This window comes from Myotis lucifugus, unplaced genomic scaffold (genome assembly GCF_000147115.1).
Source record: "Myotis lucifugus unplaced genomic scaffold, Myoluc2.0 scaffold_3, whole genome shotgun sequence".
Taxonomy (NCBI): Eukaryota; Metazoa; Chordata; class Mammalia; order Chiroptera; family Vespertilionidae; genus Myotis; species Myotis lucifugus.
Window position 1 is genome coordinate 29,717,070 of NW_005871051.1, and position 24,464 is coordinate 29,741,533.

Genomic DNA, 24,464 nt, shown 5'->3' on the forward strand with positions numbered 1-24,464 from the left:
ATGTTTGCTGCCCCAGTCCTAGAATCAGCCGTTTCTCCAAGGAGCCCGGTTCCTTTCACTCAGCGGTGGTATTAGAAACCAAGATGCAGGGGCTGGGTGTGCTTGTTGCTCCTGGGATGTCATCACTTCCTGGCCCCCTCTGCAGACATAGCAAAGAAGAGAAACATGTGTGTATATATACACATGTATATATACATATCTATACTTATATATGTAACCACCAATTGCTACATTAAGCTAAAAAGAATATAGTATTTTTAATAGCATAAAATTGGAAATAACTAAATGTTTAATAGTAAGGAATGGCTACAACTATGCTATGCTAACTCCACAATGCAACTGCTCAAAGGGGCAATTTTGCAAATTGTGGTAACATAACCCCTTACATTCAAAAGTAGTCCAGGTCTCTGTGAGAGCTGTCCCCGTATGTGTGAGAATTATGTGTGTATGTGGGTACTAGCTTTAAATCGGCTTGTTAGATTGGTCGTGGTTTATTCTTAATATTGAACTAATATGAAATGAACTTTGCTTTTGCAGTAATATTAAAATAGTCTTCCAAGGTGTTCTGGCTTGAAGCGGAATAACATTGGCGTATCTAAATTATTTTTACATTAAAGAAATGAGACGGTTGTTATTATTTTGTTGTGTCCACTCTTGCACCACGTTTCCAGTCCCTCCTAGGATAGCAATGACCTTGTCTGCTCATTGACGATAACCAGGGAACGTGCTGAAAAGTTGGCCCATTACAGCCCAAGCAGTTTTGTGGGGAGAAATCTGTTAGCGTTTAAAGGACTGCATTCCCATTATAGCAAGAAGAATCAAACATTTAGAATTCTGTTGCTTCCCCACTCTGATCTTTGTCCGGCTACATAAATGCGTGGATCTCATTGTTCTGTGGTTCCTCAAGCCACAGTTCCGAATGCTACTGGGAATTTCCAGTCAAGTCCTCCCTAAATGCAAAAGGTTAAAAAGTACTTTCTGGAAGATGTTTTCGGTAGTCTTCTCAGATTCAGATGGCCAGAGGGAAGGGGGACGTGATTGACTGACTAACCCTGAAATGTGTCATTCCGCGGGGCGGTGGGAGGAAGTCAGCCACAGGGAGGGCAGATGAAACGCACTGTCTGCGTGGCTGCGGCTGGTGGTCCAGTGATCACAGCCCCTCAATTACAGCCCTGCACGGAGCGCGAGCGGCCGTCGCAGAGTAATTGTGCCTTTGATTAGTTGCCTTAACTGGCCATCGCCTTTGAAATATGATAGCACAATTTGAAGTTTTATTAAAAACCTATTTTTTTCCTGAAATTGTCGAGAAAGATTTTGTGTTTAAAAAAAAAAAAATCCTACAAAAGCCTGCAATATACTCTATTGGAGGAAATTGAGAAGACATAAGAGAAGAAAGAAAAAAGAAGAAGAGCGAATGTTTCCCATTATCACTCATTCCTGTCTCGGGATCCTGCGGTGGTGGCGGTGGCGGCGGCGGCGCACCCGCGTGCCGGGCCTGCAGTGAGAACACAGCTGAACCTCGCGTTTTCTGAAGTGAGAATTCGGTCTGCCGTTTGTTTCTATTTTGAAGGACAACCACGCAATGATTAGGGGGATGTGACAGTGCTCACTGAGAAGGGAGGCCTAAAACACGAAAGCAGAGTATTTCTGGTGCTGCCACGTCATGGCCAGTTCCTGTTCTACCTCATCCTACACTCAGAACAGAATCAACCCTGAGGCCAAGGAGCCCCAATTTCAACTTGTTAATAAGCCCCCCCCCAAAAAAAAACAACAACAACAGCTCTCCCTTCTCCAAATGAACAGCTACTCTGTGAAGACAAGGAGAGAAGTTTCCACGACTTAGGGATGTATTTCTAATCTCCACCTGAGAACATGCCAAACTAAACTTCCACATGACAGGTTTATCATAAAGGGCATGTCCCCCGCAGTCACCTCTCCTTTTCGCCCTGGTGACAGGTGGACATTCTTGGTGCTGGAAGAAATACCCAATTAATCCCGGGTGCACCTGAACCCATGCTCGGCGCTCAGTGTGTTTCCAGGCCGAAAGGAAAACTGCTCTCTACCTAATTGGAACTTCTGGTTTTATGGCGTATCCTGTAGTTTTTACTTAGTTTTTATTTTCACTGTTTCCCAGGGTTAATGGCATTTTCTGTAAGTGTCTGCATTAGCCCACTCTGTAGAAGCCCTGGCAGTTTGCAAATCCGAGAGCTTTAAACGAAGCCACCGACATGGAAATTGTATTTGCTGTAAAGAAAGCCATTATGAGTTACTAGAAACTGAATCAAAAGTTTATCATGAAGAGTTGATTACTTATTTCGGACTTTTACTTCGTCAGATATTCATCCTGCCTTCTTGGGCCCCAAATTGCAAAAAGGACCCTGGTCTTGCTGGAACCTGCCAACGACCAAGTTAGGCTGCTTCCTGAACACACGTCCTAGATTGGCTTGGCCTCGGGTTTTGTTTAATCCTCTCAAAGGCCCTTTTAATGGGTGTTTCAACACAACGACATCTCTGTGTGGCCGCCTCTAGGAAGCCCCTTCACAGCAGAAGCAGCGAGTTCACATCCTGTGTGAATCTTCGGGGCTGCGTCTTATGAAAAACACCACAGCCTGTTCAGAGGAGAACAGAATGTGTACACAGTCTTGTCGAGCAAATGAACGTCCATGAGGCCAGCACAAAAGAAATCCCCGATCTCTAACCTCGCAGTGAAATCGCCACGGACAGAGATCACGGCGATACGGGAGTGCACTAAACTGGAAGAGTCAGGAAACCACAGTGGAATCTGCTCCTGCCTATGCCCGTCCCGAGGGAGGGAGGGGGCGTTTCCCACTCGGCGTCCTGGGGCCAGCATCAGTGTGAACTACTCCCGGGAGCACGGGCCTCCTCTCTGCTGCACAGGCAGCCTTATACCGACGGCATCCTTAAAACAAATAGCTACACGTCCGAAGTGGACAGGGTCGTGCTGTCTGACCAGGTTACCACATGGCTTCTCTGAGAGGCACAGGTGTGCGCCCTCTCGAATGGATGGAGGGGGTATTTGTTTTGTTCTGAGACATGTCAGGAGTGAGTGGCACACAAAAAGACCCTGTTCGTTCTCAAAATTGACTCTGGGGTCTGCAGAGCCTCACCTTGCCAGCCCAGTTGGCCCTCACCCTCGGACATAAGTGGGGTGCGCAGGCTTCGGACATGCACCCTCCTGGCTGTGTTGTCTTTTCACCAGCTACCTGAGGAACACTCAGTCAACAAAGAGCTCTAGTAGAAGGAGACCAGAGGTGACATTAGTGTAAGGCCTGGTCTCCTGGTGCGGTGCGGGAGGAAGAGTTGAGGATAAAACCCTGCTCGTTGGAGCGTGCCAGCAGACTAAGGACTCTTTTTAGTCCATTTATTAAGCGCTGGTCGGAAGAGTCTCGTCTTGGAGATCTCTCTGTGATTAGTCCTCAGGCACTCACATGCTGTAAGGAGGAAAACAATATTTTGCTTAGAGAAACAAAATAGAAATTCTCCTTTAAAATAAAATTTTAATTCACTCGTGATCATCGCATGAACTCTCAGGAAAAGCTGTGGCTTCCACCAAATTCGGCCACATGTAATAATTGTGAGACGTTAACGCTAAGTGATTCCAGCAACTCCTACTCAGCACAGCCGTGATTTGCGAGTTTTCCTCGCCCTGTCTCCTCTGAGAAGGCCGTGACTGGGAGCAATTACGAGGAGGTGAGCGATCGCGCCCCTCCTCATTCTGTCCACCAGACACCAACGCCGTGCAGAGAGGGCCTGTGACTTGGCCTTTCACCAGCCTTTCTCCTTCAGAACGTCGCTCTCGCTCAGGCTGGGCGGCCATGGAGAGGCTCTGCTGCCTTTGCCCAATAACAGGTGAAATTCTGGTTTTAAAATAATAGTTTTTGTGAAAAACAAATAACATTAGTGACAAAAGTCAAAATAAGTCAGCCTACGTTTAAATGGAAGAAACTATATTCCTGTAATTTTTTTTCCAAAAAAAAAAAATGAATTTCTTAAAACAAAGATTACCCAGAAAATGTAGTTTTTTGAGCTCGTCTACGTGAAGTCCTCGAGAATCGCTGCCTATTTCAGAGGCCTGAGAGCCGGGGGGTGCCCCCCGCACGTGGCTAAGGTGTGTGGTGGTCAGGCGGGACCCGGTATCCAGCCAGCAGCCTCAGGTTGAGCACTCCCGGGTCCCTTTGGTGCGATGCCTCCGTTTCCCTTAGAGGTGAGTCCGGGCAGCCGCGTCGCACACAGCCTGAGGTTTTAGCGATGATCATACGATTGTATTTTCGTGTTGAAGCTTCTAACCCAGTGGACTTGGAGCAATCAGTGCCCCGGGAGACGAATGCTCGTATCAGGACCTTGGCATCAGCCAGGAAAAGTCCATTTGTTTTAGGAGAAGAAAAAGGCATGACATTCTACACATTAAAATTGATTATTTCATCAATAGGTTAATAGAAAACCAGGCTGCGAGTTCACTTCCTGCTTATACTTCCATACAGTAATGGGAGACCAGGGCATGAAAAATGCAAGCATAGCGCGGGCCAGAGAGGGTTTTCGATGGCGCTTCCCCCTCCTGCGCCCTGACCACACTGTGCCTATTTATATGTAAATGTTGCCCACAGAGGCTAGTTTTCCGTGAGGAGCAGGGCTCTCTGACTGCTACTTTCTGGAACTTGTGAATTATGGGCCAAGATGCCAGGACTTCGGCTATTGAAATAATTAAGGGCACAGCGAAAGTGTCCGTTACCCCTGAGGAACCTGGTAATTCTCCGCTGAACGTCTCTAAAGGAAACACTTGAAAACTGACCAGTTCGGTTCCTTGTAGGCATGACGTTTGTACTGGTGGGTACCTGAAGGCCCTTTCCCAGGTGTGCTGTTACCTGGGACGGGTACCTATCGATACCTTGAGGATGTAGAGATGAGGGAGACGTCTCCACCCATGAAAAAATTAAGTTTAGACCCATACACTGTAGACGCCTACTCGTTTCGAGATTGCATTTCTTATTATTTCTTGTTTTGAAGCTACCAAGTCATTCTTAGGTGTTTAGTTAAAATTTAACTGTTTCTCTTTAAATCAGGTGACAAGTAAATGACAGCTAGTTCTTTTTCTCACCATTATATAAAGTTTGCCTCTGAATGCACAGAACTGTGCTGCTTCAGAATTGCATCTGCTTCCTTGAATGTCCACATTTTGTGCATGTATGTTCTATCGTCACTCCAAAGAAACCCAATACGCACCCAGGCACTGGGGGTTCGCTTCCGCAGCAGAACTGGTCCTGGAGACCCAGTCCTCCCCCAGGTCATTGAACTGGGCACACCGGAGCCTACACCACACTCTTTGAGGTAAACCCCACCACAGGCAGGAGCAGCCAACCCGTCCTAAGTGAGGAGCGGGTGGGCGTGAGAGAGCTGTCCCCTGCCCAGTGCAGGCCTCGTTTCTGTGCTGTGAGCATCAAGACTCCTGTGCAGATACAGGCACCTGCCTCCCCAGGTGTGCACGGTCATCCAAAGAGCCTCATGGGAGGGCTGACCAGTTTCTCTTCCCGGCTGTGGACATGGAGAGAGACAGGTGGTCTGGTTAGGGTCCTTCACGGGTCTCATGTCCTGAGTCCAGGGGGTCGGCTGATGAACTGAGACTGTCTCCCCAGAGGAGCATCGGGGCCCCTCTCACCCCAACCAGTCACTGCACAGTGTGAGGTGTGGGGTCCTCCCGTGTTAGATTGGTTCTGCCTTTGACTTCCCAACCCAGGGTTCCTCCGTGGGTCACTTACTCCTCTCTGGGTAACTTGGTATTTGCTTTTTCTTTCTGATGCTTCCTCCAGTGAGCTGAGCGCCTAAGGAGGCACGTGTGTTTTTGGGGGTCCTGGGAGCTCCATCCAGAGCCCCCGGAGGCCCGTAAGAAGGGGCCTCCACCCTTCAGCAGCAGCCAGGTGGTAGCAGGGTTTTGCTGACGTGATTACTGTCCAGATCCAAATATGCTCATATGTCTGGTCGGGGGGGGGGGTGCGGGGAGGGCTTCATCTTTTATCAGCTGAGTGTTAAGACCTCTGTCCGCAGCACACACAGGAACTGCTCATCACCAGGAGCTCTAGATTTGACATGCTGCCAGGTTTTGCCAAATCAGAGGGCTCATGGCTACTGGCATCATAGCTCCTTCAAAAGATGCCACCAGTCCCCAAGGAAAAGGCCAGCTTGGCACGGTTGGAAGTAGCCACGTGTAAAACCAGGGTGCCTGGGCCTCTGTTTGATTCTGTGCAAACCTAGTGACACTGGCAGGCACGCCTCTGTCCTGCCCAGGTTCCCTGGGCTACAGGCTGGCAGTGGGGGGTGGGGGTGGGGTGGGGGGGCGGGAAGGGACCAGCGGGGACCCACCAGCACCCACCGCCCCTCCGGGAACAGATGGACGTGATGTCACGTGCTACTTTGACATTTCTTTTCTCCCCTTTTCATTTGATTTCTTCTCCTTTTTGTTTTCTGTCTTTCTCCCCCTCTCCCCTTTCTGCTCTCTGGATGCAGCCAAACGCAAAGCATGGAAACTAAACCGTGTTGGTAGCCTGCGAAATATATACAGCAGCAGCAGCACCAACACTGAAGGTAACGCTGTCCCCCTTCCGCCAGCACTCCCCCCCCACCCCCTGCAGACATGGAAATGCAGCCCGAAGCCGCATGCACCCCTATTGTGTTTGCAGACTCATTCCTGTGGTCTTTCCATCTTTTTGTTTGTGTGTTTTATTTTGCCATTCATGTTCCTTTCAGCTTACTTAAATTCTGACCTTTCCCTTCAGTCATAGAGTGGTGATGTTTAAATTACTTCAGAAACCTATTTCCTCCTCTTTTTTCTTTTGCTTTATACATGTGGGCACTCAACGTAATATTTCCCAAGTTATTACAGTTTTTAAAAGTGTTAGTATCAGGTGTAATGATCTGTAGCCAAACACAATAGTGCGCCGTGACATTTAAGCAACAGTCTTAATTTGTTTTGTGGACGCATTCTCGGTAATGCTCCGCGCAGCTCTGATCCGGAGGCCCGGCCCGGGTCATTTGCATGGGCTGCTATTGCTTGTAAATTCGGTATATTGTTGTGTTTCTAAAGGTCGTCCGGTGCCAAAGTTCACAAATTGACTTGCGTTGCTTTTTTCCGCGAAGACAGCCGTCATTGCTTTTGTATAATAGCAGATTGAATTTCCCTCCCCACCTTCATTTGAACAACACAATTATAAATTGCCTTTTTTTATGATTACAAATGTCAGGGGTCAGAATTATTCTGATGCCAAGCAAGGGACCCCCTCCACCCTCAGCCCAAGCCCTCGCGCAGGGGGCTGGCGTACATTATGTGCGATGCAAAGCAGGTCACAATCCAGCGATCTCGGTATAATAGGGGGACATTTTTTTTCACTTAAGTGCAAGCCAAATGGGTCAAGTAATCGCGAGCCGGCGCCCTCACACTAATTGACTTATTTGGGGATGATTATAACTGTAATATTTTTCTTAATGTCACTGTTTTCTGGGCTGTTGATTTTAGCGATTGCCAGGCGGTGGCATTAAATCTCTTGTAAATTTTAAATTGCACGGTATTTCTGTAAACAAGTCCCCCTCTTCACATCCCAGTCATTAACCTCCGCTGATTTATATCGCTGCCCTTCTTTTCTTCCTTTCACAATTGCTCCGGTCTCACCGCTGAAAGCCCTGCTCTCGGCCAGGAAAAAAAAATAAATGAATCTGGAAAACAAAACTACATCTTCATGATGCCTTGTTAAAGACCTATTTTTTAATCATAATTTTTTTTCATTCCTCAAGGGGAATTGTCATCCGATAAGGTACCAATGGAGCTTGACCCCCGTGGTATCTTCTTTCAAAGCATTCGTTCAAGAAAGATAAAACAAGAGAGAAAAATAATAGCATTTTAGCAACAGTCCCAATACCTACAGGACCAAGTATCTTTTTTGTGGTATTTTAAAGGGTACTAAAATGCTCGTTCACTATTTTTTAATGTTAGTTTTTCAACTTAAGGTACAAATCATTTCTCTTCACTGTGTCCTTATCAGATATGTTTTCTTTCGTATGTGTATGCATTTTCCACAACAAATTGGCTTATTGGCTCTCCGCCTTAAAAAATGAGCCATGACATTCGGTTTCACATGTAGTTGTATATAAAATTGGGGGGCAGGAAGGAGGCAGACACTCCCACTGAGACTGCTGATGGGGCCCCTGGAGACACTGGTGGGCTGAAGCTCATGACAGGTATGACGATTCGCAGAAGTGGGAACTTCTCAGCCTTGATTGATCAGGTAACCCACCCCTCTGCCTCCCCAAAGCCATGGGTGGGGAGGTACCGTGACACGTGCCTCTCTCTCTAAAATCTGTAAATATCAGGTAACACTGCAAACTCGGAGTCTCCAAGGCAACCCTAGGTCTATTGGAGTAAATAATGCCCCAGAGCCAGGCCTCCCTCACATTGTCTCCTCGTATCTGCTCAGTGTTCAGTTACATTTATGAACCTTCAATTAAGCGACACGATCATTCTTCATTTACTTTGAGTTTCTTTTAAGATTAATATCTGTACGCACACTGTCTCATTTCATACGGCCTTTAATAGTATGTTATGGAACTCATATAATTGCATAAAATAAATTATCGAAGGGCCTCTCTGATTGCCAGTCTCTGGATGTATGTCATCACATATTCTGTCTATAAAATGATTCTCTCTGGACTTCACATCCTGAGATTCTGACTGTTACTGTAACCTGAGGCCTCGAGTGTTGCACCGAATGGACCCCCTCCCCACTTTATTTTTTAAAGTGGTCACTCAGTACCCAGAAACACCGATGACTGCAGAGTGTCACTAAGAGCCAGGCCCTATCCAAGGAGCCTGTCCACTGGTCGGTGTTGTCCTCGGTGCAGCCGGTGGGCAGAGGGAGGGGTCCTCATCCCCCTTTCCAGACGGGGGAGTTCAGCTCAGATCCGATCCTACGGGAGTGGCCTGGGGATGGGCAGGACCGAGACTGGAACCTGGTGGTCCCGATCCGAAGCCCTTTTTCTCTTATGACCACTCTGTTCTGGCCCTGGGACTACATGTCGTTTATCTCCACAGTCCCCTGCCCATAGGTGTTGTGTTGTTCTGGGAAGTGGGGCGTTGGCAGATCACTCGACTTCCTGTAGAACAAGCAGCAGATTCTGGAGGCAGGACATGTGCCCCAGATCACCGCCTTCAGGACCCAGACCCCACGCTGCGTGTGTAGATGTTAGGCGTGGGTTCGAGCAAGTGACACCGAACTAATTAGGGAAACACACGTACGAGCATAGAAAACAAACAGAGGTATATTCTCTTTTGCTCTTTTTCTGTTCATTCGGGCTGATTACCCCTGATACCAATATGGAAACATAATTTGTATATATTACAGTGCACTAATTTTTAAATCTTTGTGATTTGGTAAAAATTCAACTGTGAGATCTTCGTTCCTTCCACGAGAAGCAACTCTAACATTTCCATCTCGGGAGCCTGTGACGCGGGTGGAAGGCACATCTATGGTGGGATTTCCCAGTGCTTAGTCGCCTCCTGAGACCAGCCTCGGGAACGCCCGCATCCGTGGTAAACGCTTTTCTACGAAAGAACCGAGAGAACTGGGCCGAAGGGTGGACGTTGGGCAAAAGGAGCCGTAGGAGGGAGGCCTGTGGGAAGGTGGTGAGCACACTGCCCCCACCCCGCGTGGCTGCGGGGCCACCGAGGAGCAGCGCTGCGAGTTGGGTGAGCAGATGGACTCTGCTCACAGAGGAAAGCATCTTCAGTGCGTGTCATAGGCGTAAATGGGTTTGGAAAGATGCACTGGGAACAGGGGCATCTCTTGGGGTGTCAGGCCACCCACGTTATAGTTGACACCTACACCCAAGTGTCCCCATTCAGCCCAGTCCAGGGAGGTCCGTTTCTGTGGAGCTGGGACTTGCCCCAGAGACAGGCCTTTGAAATCTCTGTTTTGGGTGCCTCCCTGCCGCCACAGTGGCCACAGAGATGGCCTGGGGTCCCCGGACACTGGTCCCAAACAGGCCCTGCCGTGGAGAATCGATTCTCTTGGAGGACAGCTGTGGTGGGCACGGCTGCAGGCTTCATGCCAAGTCAGTGCCCACACCTCTTCCCCCGCTGGGTAGCCAAGACGTGCCTGTTCACCTGAGCAAAGGTGCGCAGGCCTCTGAGAAGGCAGCTCACCGGTGACCGCCCGCCCACTGCCCAGTGCTCCAGTCACAGCTCGGAGACCTCACTCGCTCAGGTTGAGTTCCACAAATCCCAGCCGTGATCACGTGCTCGCACCTGAGTGGAAAGCCCACTGGGGCCTGGGCTCCTCTCCCAACTGGACGCTGGGTCTGAGCAGGTGGAGAGGGGAAGGGCTGGCAGGCAGAGATCCGATGCAGAGCGAGGGAAGGTGTGTCCCGAAGGGCCCAGGTGCCCTGGGCTTCGTGGAGAATGAAGCTGCCTTTGACACAGGGCTCAGCACAGGCTCCACGGCTGTGACACCTGGCAGGAGCCATTGTTTCCCGGCATCCTGCCCACTGACTCCTGGTACCCCTGTGCATCCTCCACGTTTACAAAAGGAGAAAACAAGGCAGGGAGACGGGCAGTCAGGGGCCCCAGGAAAACACGTGAGGATCAGGCCAGGCCAGGCACGGGGGTCAGAGCCGCCACCCGAACCCGGCCGTGGGCTCAGCAGCAAGCGCGGAGCACGTTTAGGCTTGAGCACCTTTGGGGCTGAGACACCAGGCAGACAGCAGCTCTTGCCGAGTGGGGGCGACCGTCGAGCTGTTCTTCTGCGGGACTGCCTGCAGGGTGTGAGCCCAGCCCCCACCCAGGTGTCCCAGCCGCCTTCCCAAGGCCCCACCTGCCTGTGGGGCTGCCTTCCACAACCCGACAAGGTTCCTCTTCTCTCACTCATTCCATTCTTTCAGACTGTGGTTCTTGAGGAGAAATTTGGCAAACCTTGTGCTTGTGAGTGGCCTTGTGGTTTCGAGCCCAGACCCCTGAGACAGGCGGTCTTGGTCCAGTTCTCACATCCCCATCTCTTCACCTTGAAGCGCACTCTCTGTACCTCGGTTTCCCCATCTGTAAACTAGGGAGATGACGCCTACAGCAGAGGTTGTGATGACGGGTCTGGAGTCACTATCCAGAGGCATGTAACACAGCGCCTCCTGCTGGCCACTAGTAGTACTTACCTCATGCCGGGAGTGCCACAAATTCCTGTCACTCAAACATTTGAGCATCATTTACATAACAGGAAGCAAATTCAACACAAAATGTCCTAAAGTAGTAAGAGGGGGATTTAAAAGTGAGCTCTTTCCCCCCCGGACTTTTAAATCTATCCTTCCCAGCTCCATTTACTGTCCTGAACAGAATCGTCAGAGGTGGACATTGGCTCTGGACTAACACAGGCCTGGATCGATCCCAGCTCTGTGAATTTGGGTGGTTACTGGGTCTCACCTTCCCCTGCTCGGGGTTCTTTCTCTAAAAAGGAAACACTAAAACCTACCTGGAAGCATAATAGAAGAAGCTGAGTTGAGCCTGCAGAGCCCCTACCAGAGCTGGCACATGTGACAGTGACCACGGAGGTCCTTGCAAAATCGTTATAAAGACTTGACTGATAGGAAAACAACTCCAAGAACACACCGTATCTGTGGCCATGTTTTAAGCCTGTTGAGTGTATCTGTCCAGGGCCCTGGTCCATGTGAACAGCAAGGATCGAGACCTCATGCAGACAAATTCAGACTTGGGAAACCCTATCATGAGAAATGACTCCAGAGTTGACTTTTGGGGGAAGAAGTAAGTTTGCTTGTTTTTCCAGCCCTCCACTTTTAAAAGGATGATACTGATCCTCGGAGCCCGGAGCAGCACCTGGGGCGGATGGACACCTGCAGGGCCCCATCTGATTCCCACGCTGGGCTCTGAGCAGAAGACGAAGCCCTAGGCCTCCCAGCATGTCGAGCCCACGCCTGGAGTGAGCACAGATACAGAGCCCTGCTCCGTGACTGGGTAGAGTAAGGCAGGTGCCTCTAGCAGATCTCCCTCACCCGAAAGCCTGGCCCTGACACCTCTGTCTTCTACACCCTGAATGTTCTCAATGTGGCACCCGATAACTTATTTTTTCAGGAGGTTTGTTCTAGGCACCCTCCTTCATGGAGGAAAGGTGTGGCACCCAACCGTTCCGGAAGCCAAATCGAATAGGATGGAGTTTCTTGCCGCCTGGTGCTCAGGCTGCTGCCCCCGCTCTTCGCCTGTGTTAGGGAGATACAGGCCTCCTTTGTGTTTCCGGAGAACCTTCCTGTGATGACATTTGTAGCAGACATTCCTAACTTTGTGGCCTGCCTCTGGGGACTGGCATTCATCCTGCTCTTGTCCTACATGAAGCACAGCATAACCCCTCTGCTGGACTCAGGCTCAGCAGACCCAGCTACCAGAGCCACAGCTTGCAGAAATACGTACCCGAGAGCCATGAACTGCACGTCTTCATAATGACCAGAAAATGTATTTTTTTCTGTTTGTGTAAAATAAATAACTTCTCAAGTGGGAGGAGGGAGTGTTTTTATATTGTGTTGTTGGGTGTGTGTGTTTTCTTCACAATCTTGAACCATATTCTTCAGGTTTCCTTCACATTTATCTTTTCCTACAAAAATGAAAGGAAAATTGAACATGAATGAAACCTGACTTTTTACATTATGGTGGATTCTGGCTGACATCGTAAATGCGTGTGGTTTTCATCATCACTGAGTAAAATATCTAAACCACATGCCTATGTATTACATGCTTTGAAAGAAGAAATACTGAAGTATTTTACAAAATGTATGGCTCAAAAAATTAGCATAAAAGCCTGGGGCTGTGGATGTAGCCCCACGTAATCTCATAGGGCCTACATTATTGTGCTAGACCTAGCAGATACCTTCCATCTCAGTGGTGGTGGTTACCTGGAGAGTTGGGTTAAGAAGGATTCTGAGGCTGCATCAGGCTCCCTGGGATCAGGTCTGAATGTCTTTCCCAGCCAAAGAAAGTGAGGAAAACACCCCTTCGTCGTCCCAGCCCACCTGGGGCTTCTGGCAGATAAGCTGGTGTGAAGAGGGCAGGGTGGCCTGTTCGCAAGGCCCAGCTAGGGGATGGCAGGAGAACCAAGTGCGTGCAGAAGAGCAGACCCCAACGGTGGGAGCCCTCAAGGACGTGAAGAAAAGTTGACATGGAGATGCGGGCAGAAACTGGGAGAAACCCATTGCTAACCCTCACTTGTTAATGAGAACAAAACAACCTCGCCCAAAGTTTGCCTTGCTGTTAACATATCCATCAGGGCACTGTCGTGTCTCCTAACACAGGTGCCCTGATTCTGTGACAACAGAGGGCGGCTCCTCCCCTGCGGCTCGGCTGCCGGATCCTCAGATCATTTCTAAACGGTGACCCCCAGAAGCCTCTGGGAGTCTGGCACCTGTGGCCACCTCTGCCAGTGGACTCGTCCATCCTCTACGCTGAATGCAGTCCTGTCGCACGGTTTAGGTGACACATTTTCATCCTGTGTCCATCCTTGCATATGTCAGGAAGAACACAGCCGTGTGGATAGAAACAGGCAGCGTTTGGGTCCCCGGTGTGTAGGGAGCCTGGGACTGGGATCCGGGAAGCCCTTGGACAGCTAACCTCTGCAGGCACACCGAGTCCTAAGTTCAGAAGAGACCAGAGTCAGTGTCACTGCACACATCACGCCTGCCTCTCGCCAACGCTGGTGAGCCATCCTACACCAGTTTGGCACAAGGTCTGGATCCTCGTGGCCTTGGCTAAAGCACCAGGCAGTCCTCCTCTTCCCTGAAGACAGGCGGAGGCATCTGTCCGTCTCTTCTCCGCTCTCACCGCTCCCCCAAAATGCATCCTTGTCAGGCACCTCCTGTTGAAAACAACTTCCAAATGTGGAACAGTTGCAGCTGCTTTGAGCCCTTTAACCCTTTGCAAGGATTCCGCAAAAATAATTGATGACTGATTGGCCCATTAACCTTTAAAAAAAAAAAAGTTTGACAGCCCGGCCTCGTGTAATGAGGAGGGCTTCCTTGTGAAACCAGGCTGATGGCTGAGTTGCTTGCCCCTGAAGAGGCGAAATTAGCCCCACGGGGCCTCGTCTGCATAGAAACTGGACGCAATTAGTGTAATATCCGGTATTATTAATGTCGTTGGGAATAATTGGGAAGGTTGGTTTCGACAGGTTCATGGTGCTAAAATACTATTATAGTGGACCTTTCCACAGCTAACCGTTAAACACGGAAAACTGTTTAAATCCCTGTGAGCCCAATCACAAAACTTTATGAAACAGCCAGGCCCTGGAATGTCACGCTGGGAAACAGCACGCTTCTTTCTTTCTGGCCACGGGGGTGGTGGGACTCTGATTTTTCACCATCGGGGGGTCCAGGGCTGGAATTCCTTGGATCCCCGCGTGTCTGTCCAACTAAGAAACACGCTTTTCACGTGGGTGTCATCAGGACTTTCTACAGCCGGAATTCCATTGTACGGAATGAATTAAATATAAGCCGCTGGGATTGTCACCAAAAGTGGGTTTGTATTAGTGAGATGAAACCACTCGAAATGAGACATGACAACGTACGTCCTCGCCGTCCGAGCACTCATTCTTCACGTTGGGAGTGAGGGCAAGAGAGAAGAGAAATGCCGGTCTGTCTTCCTGACTGATTGGCCTCACGCTGCCAATTCTTGTTTTCCTCGTTTTTTACCCAGTTGCTGGTCACTGAAATATCGTCGCAGAGCTGCTTCCTAAAAATGTGTTGGGACCCTTTGGCCCATCGGTGATTTGAACAGCCTGTCCAGCTGATAATCGTTCTTCTTTGAACATGTTAATTGCTGTCTCTACAGAAGAAGGGAAGGTATTTGGGTCCCAGGATCTCCTACTATTTACCTACTGAGTGTCGTGGTCACTGCAGTGGTACGGACGTGCTGGCGAGGATTAGCCTAGAGGTTGTCCAGGTGGTGGCCTGAGGAGAGGACCAGGCAGCAGGCTGGAGACTCCCCAGGGGAGTCTTTTCTCCACGGATTAGTCAGGACTGGGGTGGGAGGTGACAGAAGCCACTTTTAAAAGGGTTTAGGCCAAAAAAGGGAGGGGACAATGGGTTGCTCCTACAGCCACGGGGAGGAGGCTGGGGTGCCAGTCTGTGGTCAGCAGCGTTCTCGCCTGGCACAGGTGGTGGCCTTGACGTTTCCTTCCCGTGGAGGGAAGAGGCACCTGAACCTCTGGGAAGAGGGGAAGGGGTACCGAGGCCCTAACTCAGATGTGACGACCTGGAGGACACTCAGATCATGTGTCCCCTCCCAGAGCAAAGCAGAGCATCCAGGAGTGTCACGTGCTCCGATTGTCCTGGTGTGGGTGGAACTGTCCCTCCTCCCCAGGCTGACCGCTAACTGGTCGGGAAGCCATGTACCTAGGAAAGTGACCGCTGGACAGTGCCCGGCTTATCACTGCCACACCCGTTGCACCGTGTCACCGGAGCCACGCGACAATAGGAGAGATGCTCCCCAGTAGCCATGCGTCACACCCCAGCATTCTCCAGACGTGGCCATAATCTTTATGATTATGACACTACTGACAAGCTGGTGAGGGATATTTGGGACAACTACTTCTGAAAGAGCCACCATCTTGCCCTTCTGACATCAGGAGTAAAGAAACATAACAGAAAAGGTCCCTGGGAAGTGGAGAGACCCGGCTGGCTCCCACGGGACGCCCCAGGAGAGCACCTTTTCTTAATGTCCCTCGTGGGGTATTCCTGGTCTGTGGAATGGTTCCCTTCTGAGAACTGGCCAGGAGCCGAGGAGGCTCCGCAGACCTAGGGCTCCAGTAGCCCCATGCTTTCCGGGATCACTGGATGCAGGACTTGGACTTTCTCTCTGGCACCTTCTTGTAGCTTTATTCGTTGAGCCACCGAAATGTCTGCTCCGTAGGCTAGCTTTCGCTTTTGCAGGCATTTATCACTTAATTCTCACAGTTTGGGATTTTGACTCATGGGAGGAAGAGGGTGGGCTTGGGGCTTGGAGTTTATGCCTCATGCAGGTCGGTCATTGCAATAAAAAGTGTGTTTTGTAGGGAAGGCCCTGCCACACATCTTACCCGCTGTATGGCTGGGCAGTCCGAGGTAGAAGGAAATGGAGAGGAAGGTGCAACAAGGTGGCGGGGGGGGGGGGGGTTGATGTTGGTGAACAGTGTTGTCACTGATCAGATGGCAGTGGGAAGAGGGAGGGTGTGGAATCTGGGTGATTTTGAATTTTATGACTAGAATTAACATTTTAATCAGTAACAAATCGTGAAACTCTAAGAGGATCATTTGTGGACTATAGCCGGTCAGGTGTGTGCCTGTTAATTTGATGTGAGAACCAAATATTTGAAGAGTATCAGTATGTGTGCATTGTTTTAAATCATTTTAATTTTAGGGTCAGAGATACAGACGTGAGAACTGTCCCATGTCAGAAGTGATTCCAGAGCTAGAAAGAACTCTTCAGTTGAGCAGAGTAAACAGATGGCAGGCCTGCCGCATGCCCCCCTCCTGCCCCAGGGCAGACATTGCTAATGGATCACATTCTCCTGCTCCAGGTGGGGTTAGGAAGGAGAGGCGAACCATCGTGTGTCACTCCCACCAGAGCTCAGACTTGACAGGGCCCTACCGATCACCTTCAAGATGCTGAGTTCCCTGCAGGCTCCCCTGACAGGGCCACACGGGGCTTGAGCCCTCCAGGGAGTGCAACCCAGAAGCTGTCTCTTCCATCTGGGGATAGCTCTGAGGCGAGAGAACCCCCTGAACGTAGAGTCAGAAACGTTTAGTGGCACGGAAGGTGCTGGGAAAGGAAAACTGTGTCCAGAAGTAAAAGGAACAAGTGGCGCGGGGTGGGGAGGAGCTTGATTTGAAGGTGATGGAGCAGCCATAGGGTAGGTACTGGAGAGCAGTGCCCTTGGAAGTTTGCAAGAAATGAACCCACAATGGTTTTGCAAAAGGGGGCATCCACCTTCCCTACGTTCAGGACCCTTCAGAGCCAGTTCCACAGATTTAAGAACAACTCACCAGGAGGTTACCTTCTAGAAGAGCAGTGGAGCTGGTTTTACATAGAACACAGAACCATTAACATCAGAGCATGTGAAGATTTCACGCAACAGTGTCCAGCCCCATTTCCTGGCAATGCGTGCAATGGTTTAGGGAAGGGGTCCCCCAGGCCTGGCTGGCGTTAGGGAGGACATGAGCATCCCCTTCCTGGGCCCTGGGGTCAATGGAGTGAGGTAGGAGGGGCCTCCCAGCCACAGAGTGAGGGCTGCTTCCCTCCTGAGACTGAGGGGAAGGAGGTGAGGACGGCCGGACGTGGTTGTAGTTGCTTCGCGAGGAGCTGAGTGAGCATCCATGTCTGGAGGCCGAGGGCTCCTGGTGAGGTCAGGTCTCAAGAACCCAAGAGCAGCAGGGAGCACAGCAGAGGTCAGGGGCCGAAGGTCAGGGGTTGTGAGGGGTGAGGGTGCTTGGGAGATGGGCAAGAGGAGTGGCGATTGTGGGAGGCAGAGGCTGGCCCAGTAGGTGGGTGAGCCAAGTAGCCATGTGCAGACAACTGAGATGATAATTAACAGACGCAGCGGTCAGCTAGGCAGGTCGCCGCGTTCTTATCCTTATTGATAAGGTGACGCGATGCAGTCAGTTCACAGCCCCCAGTGACTGGAAACTTGGAATCAAATGAGATGAGGCGCCCAGTAGTCCAGCGGGAGAGTGCCTAGTGGTTATTCATGGCAGGTTTTGCTGCTTATATGTGCCTCCTCCTCTCTTGCTCTGTGGCAGGGAAAGAGGACAGATGCCGGCATTTATGGGGTGTCCCCTGAGTTAGCACATGTCACTTAGCCAGTGGGAAGCGCTCCAAAGCGAGTGGTCTTTCCCCCGCTGTAGGGGTGAGGAAAGGGGCCTGGGAGGCTCCAGGACTCGCCCAAAGAGCCCGATGTGGGAAGCGGCCTGGCAGGATTTGGTGCAAGTTCGAACCATCCTGGTCCAGGCTGTCACCCATGGGAAGGCTTTAATTCCATCGTCTCCAGAAGAGGAGAGACAGTGGGATCCCAGCAGCCTGGAAGGGACTTCCTGATGGAAAAGAACAGAAACCCAGGCACCCTCCCTGCTGTGGTGCATCTGTGGATCTACACACACATGCAACGAAGACCCCAAAACTGTACCCGGAGATTTTCAGCACTAACTTAGTTTCGCCCCACAGGTGTGGATGGTTGGCATAAGTTACAGGGCACGTTCCTGTGTTGCTTCGTCTGTGCCCATCACAGAGACGCTGCCATCACACACGGATTTTCCTTTCCTCACCCCCTGGGCACTGAGGGAGACCTCGCTGACCCACGCCGGCTGCGGAACCAGACCTTGAGTGTTTGCCGGTCTGTGGACTCAGCTCTGCGCTGTGGTGGGCGCGAGGGAACCCAAAGGCACCTTTATGACTGCGGACGGCAGAGGGCCGCGGTCACATGAAGCTAAATTCTTCATCCCCACCCTCTGTTTCAGAGCAAGAAGAAAACTTTGAGTTTATCATTGTGTCCCTCACTGGCCAGACGTGGCACTTTGAAGCCACCACGTATGAAGAGAGAGACGCGTGGGTCCAAGCCATCGAGAGCCAGATCCTTGCCAGCTTGCAGTCATGTGAGAGCAGCAAGAATAAGGTAAGGCCCCAGCCAGTGTGTCTCGGTTAGTTGGGCATCGCCCTATGCCCTATGCACCGAGGGGTTGCTGGTTCGATTCCCGTCAGGGCACATGCCAGGGTTACAGCTCAATCCCCAGTGGGTGGCGTGCAGGAGGCAGCCCATCAATGTGTCACTCTCATATCCAAGTTTCTCTCTCTCTTTCTGTCTCCCTTCTTCTCTCTCTAAAAATTATGTTAAAAAATCTTTATGATAAAGGTAAGGCCCTTAGGGAGCTGCCCCCCAAAATCAAGGGCAGCTGCTCATTAAAGGGCTGTGGAGGCCTAGTGATGCCCAGGGGAGCGCAAAGCATCAGTTGACACGTGACTGACAAGATCCTAGTCCTCTTTCTAAGCAAAAAGCTAACTGGTGGAAAAGATTGGGGAAGACTTTGTGCCAATATGTATCAAATATCATGTCAGTCTCCTAGCTTAACCATGTTCCTAAGGCCATATATCCCATTGAAATCTGTATTCTCTCAACTAATCCCAAATCCCACCTTTTTATTGCAAGTGATGGAATCTTTGAGATTCTTGTCGCTTATGTGGCCACATTTGTTTTTATTTCAGGCAGACCACACTCAGGAAAAGAATGCAGACAGAAAAGATGCACCCTTCTGTTCTCATAAATGCACAAAATTCAAGTCCCTGTCAACTTAGACACTGACTCTTGATACAGACGTAAACAAAAGTAAACACATGGGCGCATGAGCACATACGTGAGCACATGTGTGAGCATGCAGGAAGTTGTCCATTTGCTCAGCTCTGCCATAAAGTCTTTTTGTGTTTTTTTCAGTAATTAGGGGTAGTTGCTTTGCATTTGTGTAGCCAGGAGAAGCTAAATGACTTCACTCTGCATTTTGTAGACCCTGCCCCGTGATATTCCAGGAACAAAAGTCATTCTTCCCATTTTCTTCTTCCCAACAGGGATTTCTTCAACCTCATTGTTTTAATGCGTGGATGTTTTTAACTCCTTTTCTGGGCATTTTAGAGTCCTAGAGAGCATTTTCAAACTATAGTCAACTCGAAACTAAGAGAAAGGATATTGTCCACCGACCTGCAGTTTCATTTGTAACAATTTAAAGAAATTTCTGCCCATGATTTATGTGCAGCTCTGTCAGGGGAAGGAGTGTATCTCTCAGAAAGATGGAGTGTCTTATTTTATTACCCTCTTTACCCAGGGTAAACCAGTCATTATTATTATAATGTAATTTGCTGCTCTTTTTAAAAGTGGTTTTATACCAAGGTGGGCTGAGTCGCTGCCTCTCACTCCCGAGCATCTCGGCTTCATAGTCACGGCCGCAGATGTGCTCCCAGAGCGAACGTAGATGCCCCGGTCTCCTCGCCAGTGGGGAGCCGAGGCGCGTGCCACCCACCGAACGTGGGGATGAAGTTTCAGAGCAGGAGTTCGGAGAGCCAGGGTTGTTGAACAAACACATCTCCAAGTTCAGTACAAAATCATAGCGTCTCGGTCAGACGGAATCAGAGGATCTGGAAGCATGTCGCCTTTTCCCTCTCACACCTGGCCAGCTCCTGCCCGCTCACCGTGAAACTCGAGGCATCACCTTGGGGCCTGAGGCGCACACCAGCCGTGAAGTGCGGCCCCGTTTCTCCCCCTAGACGTGTGCATGCACAGGCAGGTGCTTTCCTAGGCGGACTCACTGAGCGGGAGGAGGGAACGCTCACGCCTGGGCGTTGCTGAACAGGTGTGCACGTGTGCACATGGAAGTAATACCCACAAGCAATAGCTTGAAGGCAAAATACTGACTAGTTGAGAATGAGCTACAAGGTGTCTTAGCTGCCTGTGGATAATTCAGTAGATAGGAGGTATAGACAAACATATACACCCATGTGCCTCAGAAATGATACAGGGAGAGAGAGACAGCTGACACATCCCTGCTCACACACACACACACACACACACACACACACACTCACTCGAGGTGCCAACATACTAGTAAACAGTTAAACATACTTTGAATACCTGGGTATCTAGCCAAAGGCATAAAACCCCAATAATGCATGGTGCTACCTAGACAGTAGCAATTAATAAATTACATTATTAGGTGGTAAGCAATAAATTATTTCATATCAAACATGAAGATGAAGATAGTTTGACTTATTAAACAAAAATCAAGCTTATTCTAAATGTCCTCTGAACTGTAGTTGGCTTTTACCATTATATTAAATGTATGCAGTGTAGGCCTTAAGAACGGTACCTATTCCTTTACCTAACGTCTTGACGTCCAGAAATTGATCCTCAGTAAATAATCCGGGATTTGTGCAGAACTTCAGCACTCTTTACAGTGGAGAAACTGGGACCAACCTGAATGTCCATCAGAGTGAACGTCGTAAATAAATCACCAGAAGTGGAATATCATGCAGCCATTTAAAATGGTGATGTTGGAGAAAACAGGGCAGCATTGAGAGACGACAGTATCTCATTAGGCTAACCTGGCAGGTTTCAAAGCAATATATACAATGTGGCTTTTTAAGAAGTACTTACCTGTGTACAGATGTGCTTAGGGAAAGACTGCAGGAATAGATATCAAAATGTTAATAAAACTTAATTGTGATGATCATATCTCATAGTTTATAGATTTTCATGTTCTTTTCCTCCGATGTTGTCCTCACATGCTTAGAGAAGACATTCAAGTGTAAGTTTAAGAAGAACCACGCCCAGCCACTGTCCCACTCCTCCCTGCCCTACACAGGCTAGTGACTTTGTTGTTGTAGCAATTGAGACAGTTTGAGGAAACGTCAAGTGTGGTGTGGCCATGGTCTCCTGACCAGGAATCGTGACATTTGTCTTAACGATGCCGATGAAGCCTGACCCTTCTCTTATAAGCGGAAAACTTGTTTTTCATTCTTTACTCTTCACACCAAGTAGACACACGGCAGTGAAAGTGCATTAACCAGTTACGTTCCCCAGGTGACGGTTTGTCCCCGTTCCTTCACAAAGGGTCCAGCACGTGCCTTTGTCGTCATGTCTCGTAGGATCATTCTCACCCAATAAATCTTAACCTGGGGGTGCCCTCACGGCGCCTTCTCAGTGCGACTTTTTCCTGGAGATACTGGAAGAGGAAAAATTGTTTGAAATTGCCCTCCTGCCATATTTGCTCACAATCTGTTTGAATTTTCTCTGGCGTTATGAGTAGACATGTATGTTTCTCTCAGGTTTCTCATATCTTGCATTTGTGTGTCTTCTTGTATGTCTAGTCCCGGCTGACGAGCCAGAGTGAGGCCATGGCCTTGCAGTCGATACGAAACATCCGAGGGAATTCGCACTGTGTGGACTGCGAGACCCAGAGTAAGTGGGCGCCGGGGAGGGGCTGGGCCTCCGCAGTGGAGAGGGTCGGATTGGGTGGTCCCCCTGCATCTGACTTTTTTGGTTCCTGTGGCTCTGTAATAGTTGGTGCCACCGGAGGGCCCATTTATGGGGAGAAATGTAGAGCCTGAAGGTCAAGTTACAAACATAGCAGGTTGCGTAGCCCGATGCAAGCCAAGCTCTGGCTGCTGCAGTTACTCAGAGAACAAGGGGAGGTGGAGGGGCCGAGATCAGAGACCAGTAGATGACACATTGACAAAGACTTCGTTATTTTTAAGTCAAACTATCCAGTTTGGGTGAACATGCTGGGAGATATCCCATCCACAGAGTGATGAAGAACTATTTGGCAATGTACATAATGGCACGGACACCCCTCACTTGGCTGTGCCCCTCCAGGAACTAAGCTGGGGGCAGGGGGCAGATCTAGCTTCAGAGATGTTCCTCACAGCGCTGTTTATAGAGCAGAACATCGCAACATCGCCAACGTGCAACTATCCAAACCAGCGATGGCAATTGTCTGTTGGGTGGGAAGTTCCAAAGATTTCCAAAGCCAGATATTTCAGATTAGCCACCAACATGTTCAATTTTGTAAGACACCTTAGACAGTAGCAAGAACTGACCAGGGAGTGTTTTCAAGCCAGACCCCAGGGAAGGGTCTGGATGTGAAGTCTGTCTGGCAAGGGTTTTGTTGCTGAGATGCCAAGGGCAGTGAATGAGCAGCGATGGTCTGATCCCATGGGGCCCTCTGCTCTTCTTCCCACAGACCCTAACTGGGCCAGCTTGAACCTGGGAGCCCTCATGTGCATCGAGTGCTCAGGGATCCACCGGAACCTCGGTACCCACCTCTCGCGAGTTCGATCTCTGGACCTGGACGACTGGCCCATCGAGCTCATCAAGGTGATGTCATCCATTGGGAACGAGCTGGCCAACAGCGTCTGGGAAGAGAATAGCCAGGGGCGGACGAAGCCCTCGCTGGACTCCACAAGGTAAGAACACGGCAAGAGCCCTAACCGGTTTGGATCAGTGGATAGAGCATCGGCCTGCGGACTGAAAGGTCCCAGGTTCGATTCTGGTCAAGGGCATGTACCTTGGTTGTGGGCACATCCCCAGTAGGGGGTGTGCAGGAGGCAGCTGATCCATGTTTCTCTCTTATCGATGTTTCTAACTCTATCCCTCTCCCTTCCTCTCTGTAAAAAAATCAATAAAATATATATTAAAAAAAAAAAAAACACAGCAAGGGGTGTGGTTTGGGGGCATTTTGCCAACAGTTGGACACAATTAGAACTGCCCTGGCAACCTGTAGGGGTGCTGCTTAGACCAGCACAGAGATCTGTATTGAAAATGGGTCTTCACAGATGTGGCCAATTCAAATGCCTTCATTGTTTATGTTTGTTTTTCCACCTTGGGGATTCCTCTCCCCTCCTAGAAATGTATTAAGCTTCTAAACTTATGAATGCATCACTTTAATTAATACATTGCTAATAGGCGTAAGCTGCACCATTAACACCAATTATGAATTTCTGATTCTTTAATTTTGTTATTTTTAGATCTTTGATAAGCCTCTACTCAATTGACATACACACAAAATAAGTGAGTTCATGGTAACAAAATATATTTTATTTCCTAAAATATATTTCTAACATGTTTAATCAGACAAATCTGGCATAATGTACAGTGACTCCTCATTAATGTTAATTGTTACCCAATGTAAAAATCGCATTTATTTTGAGGCCATTTAGTTTTTCGTCTTCCATTTGCAGCTATGATAAACCAGTTTTGAGCACACGTGCATATTTAATGCACCTGAGAGGTGATAGAACGGCTTCCGAGGGAGCCTCGTTCCCGGAGGCAGGACGGACGCTTCCCTCTCCGGGGTGTCCGGTTCTGAAGTCAGGTGTGGGGTTCCCTCTCAGCATTCACATCTCAGGGGTGTGGAGAAGCAGGGGGAGGCCATAGGTCTCCCAACCTGAGCACTTTTTAAATTTTTTTTTGCTGTTGATCAGACAACACGAAAGTCCAAGCAGCGGCCAATGTGAGGGCAAGAAGTGGGTCCCTCCGCTGGGCGACAATAACGCTCCGAGTGGGTGGGCTCTGGGTCGTTAACACTGAAGAGTGAATTTCTGGTGCCACCTTGGGTTCACTTGGGAGAATGAAGCTGGTGCGTGAGCAGTCCCGCTCCGTGCGTCAGGGCTGCTGTGGGAGGGCAAGGGCGAGAAAGGGTGCGGGGGGCGTGTGTCTCCCACAGCGGAGGTTTGCTGTGTGAGCTCTTGGAAGGTGAGTTGCAGCTGGTGATGAACATGGGCACGTGTCTTACAGGCTGAACAGAGGGTGCACTTTCAAAATGTATTTATCTTGACGTAACACGAATGTGGACAACTAGGAGCATTCTGAAGAGATTAATTTTTGTTATAATATTTTTTTTGTAGATATAGT

The 24,464-nt window shown here is 49.6% G+C and overlaps 1 protein-coding gene across 1 annotated transcript in view; it reads left to right on the forward strand.

Annotated features, from left to right (window-relative positions):
* AGAP1 (ArfGAP with GTPase domain, ankyrin repeat and PH domain 1) overlaps positions 1-24,464 on the forward strand; it is a 256,941-nt gene that overhangs the window by 181,873 nt on the left and 50,604 nt on the right. Inside the window, exons 9-12 of the mRNA XM_014464050.1 lie at positions 6,520-6,597; positions 18,532-18,686; positions 21,923-22,013; positions 22,795-23,017. Of these exons, the coding sequence (XP_014319536.1) occupies positions 6,520-6,597; positions 18,532-18,686; positions 21,923-22,013; positions 22,795-23,017 (547 nt within the window). The remainder of the gene's footprint in view (positions 1-6,519; positions 6,598-18,531; positions 18,687-21,922; positions 22,014-22,794; positions 23,018-24,464) is intronic.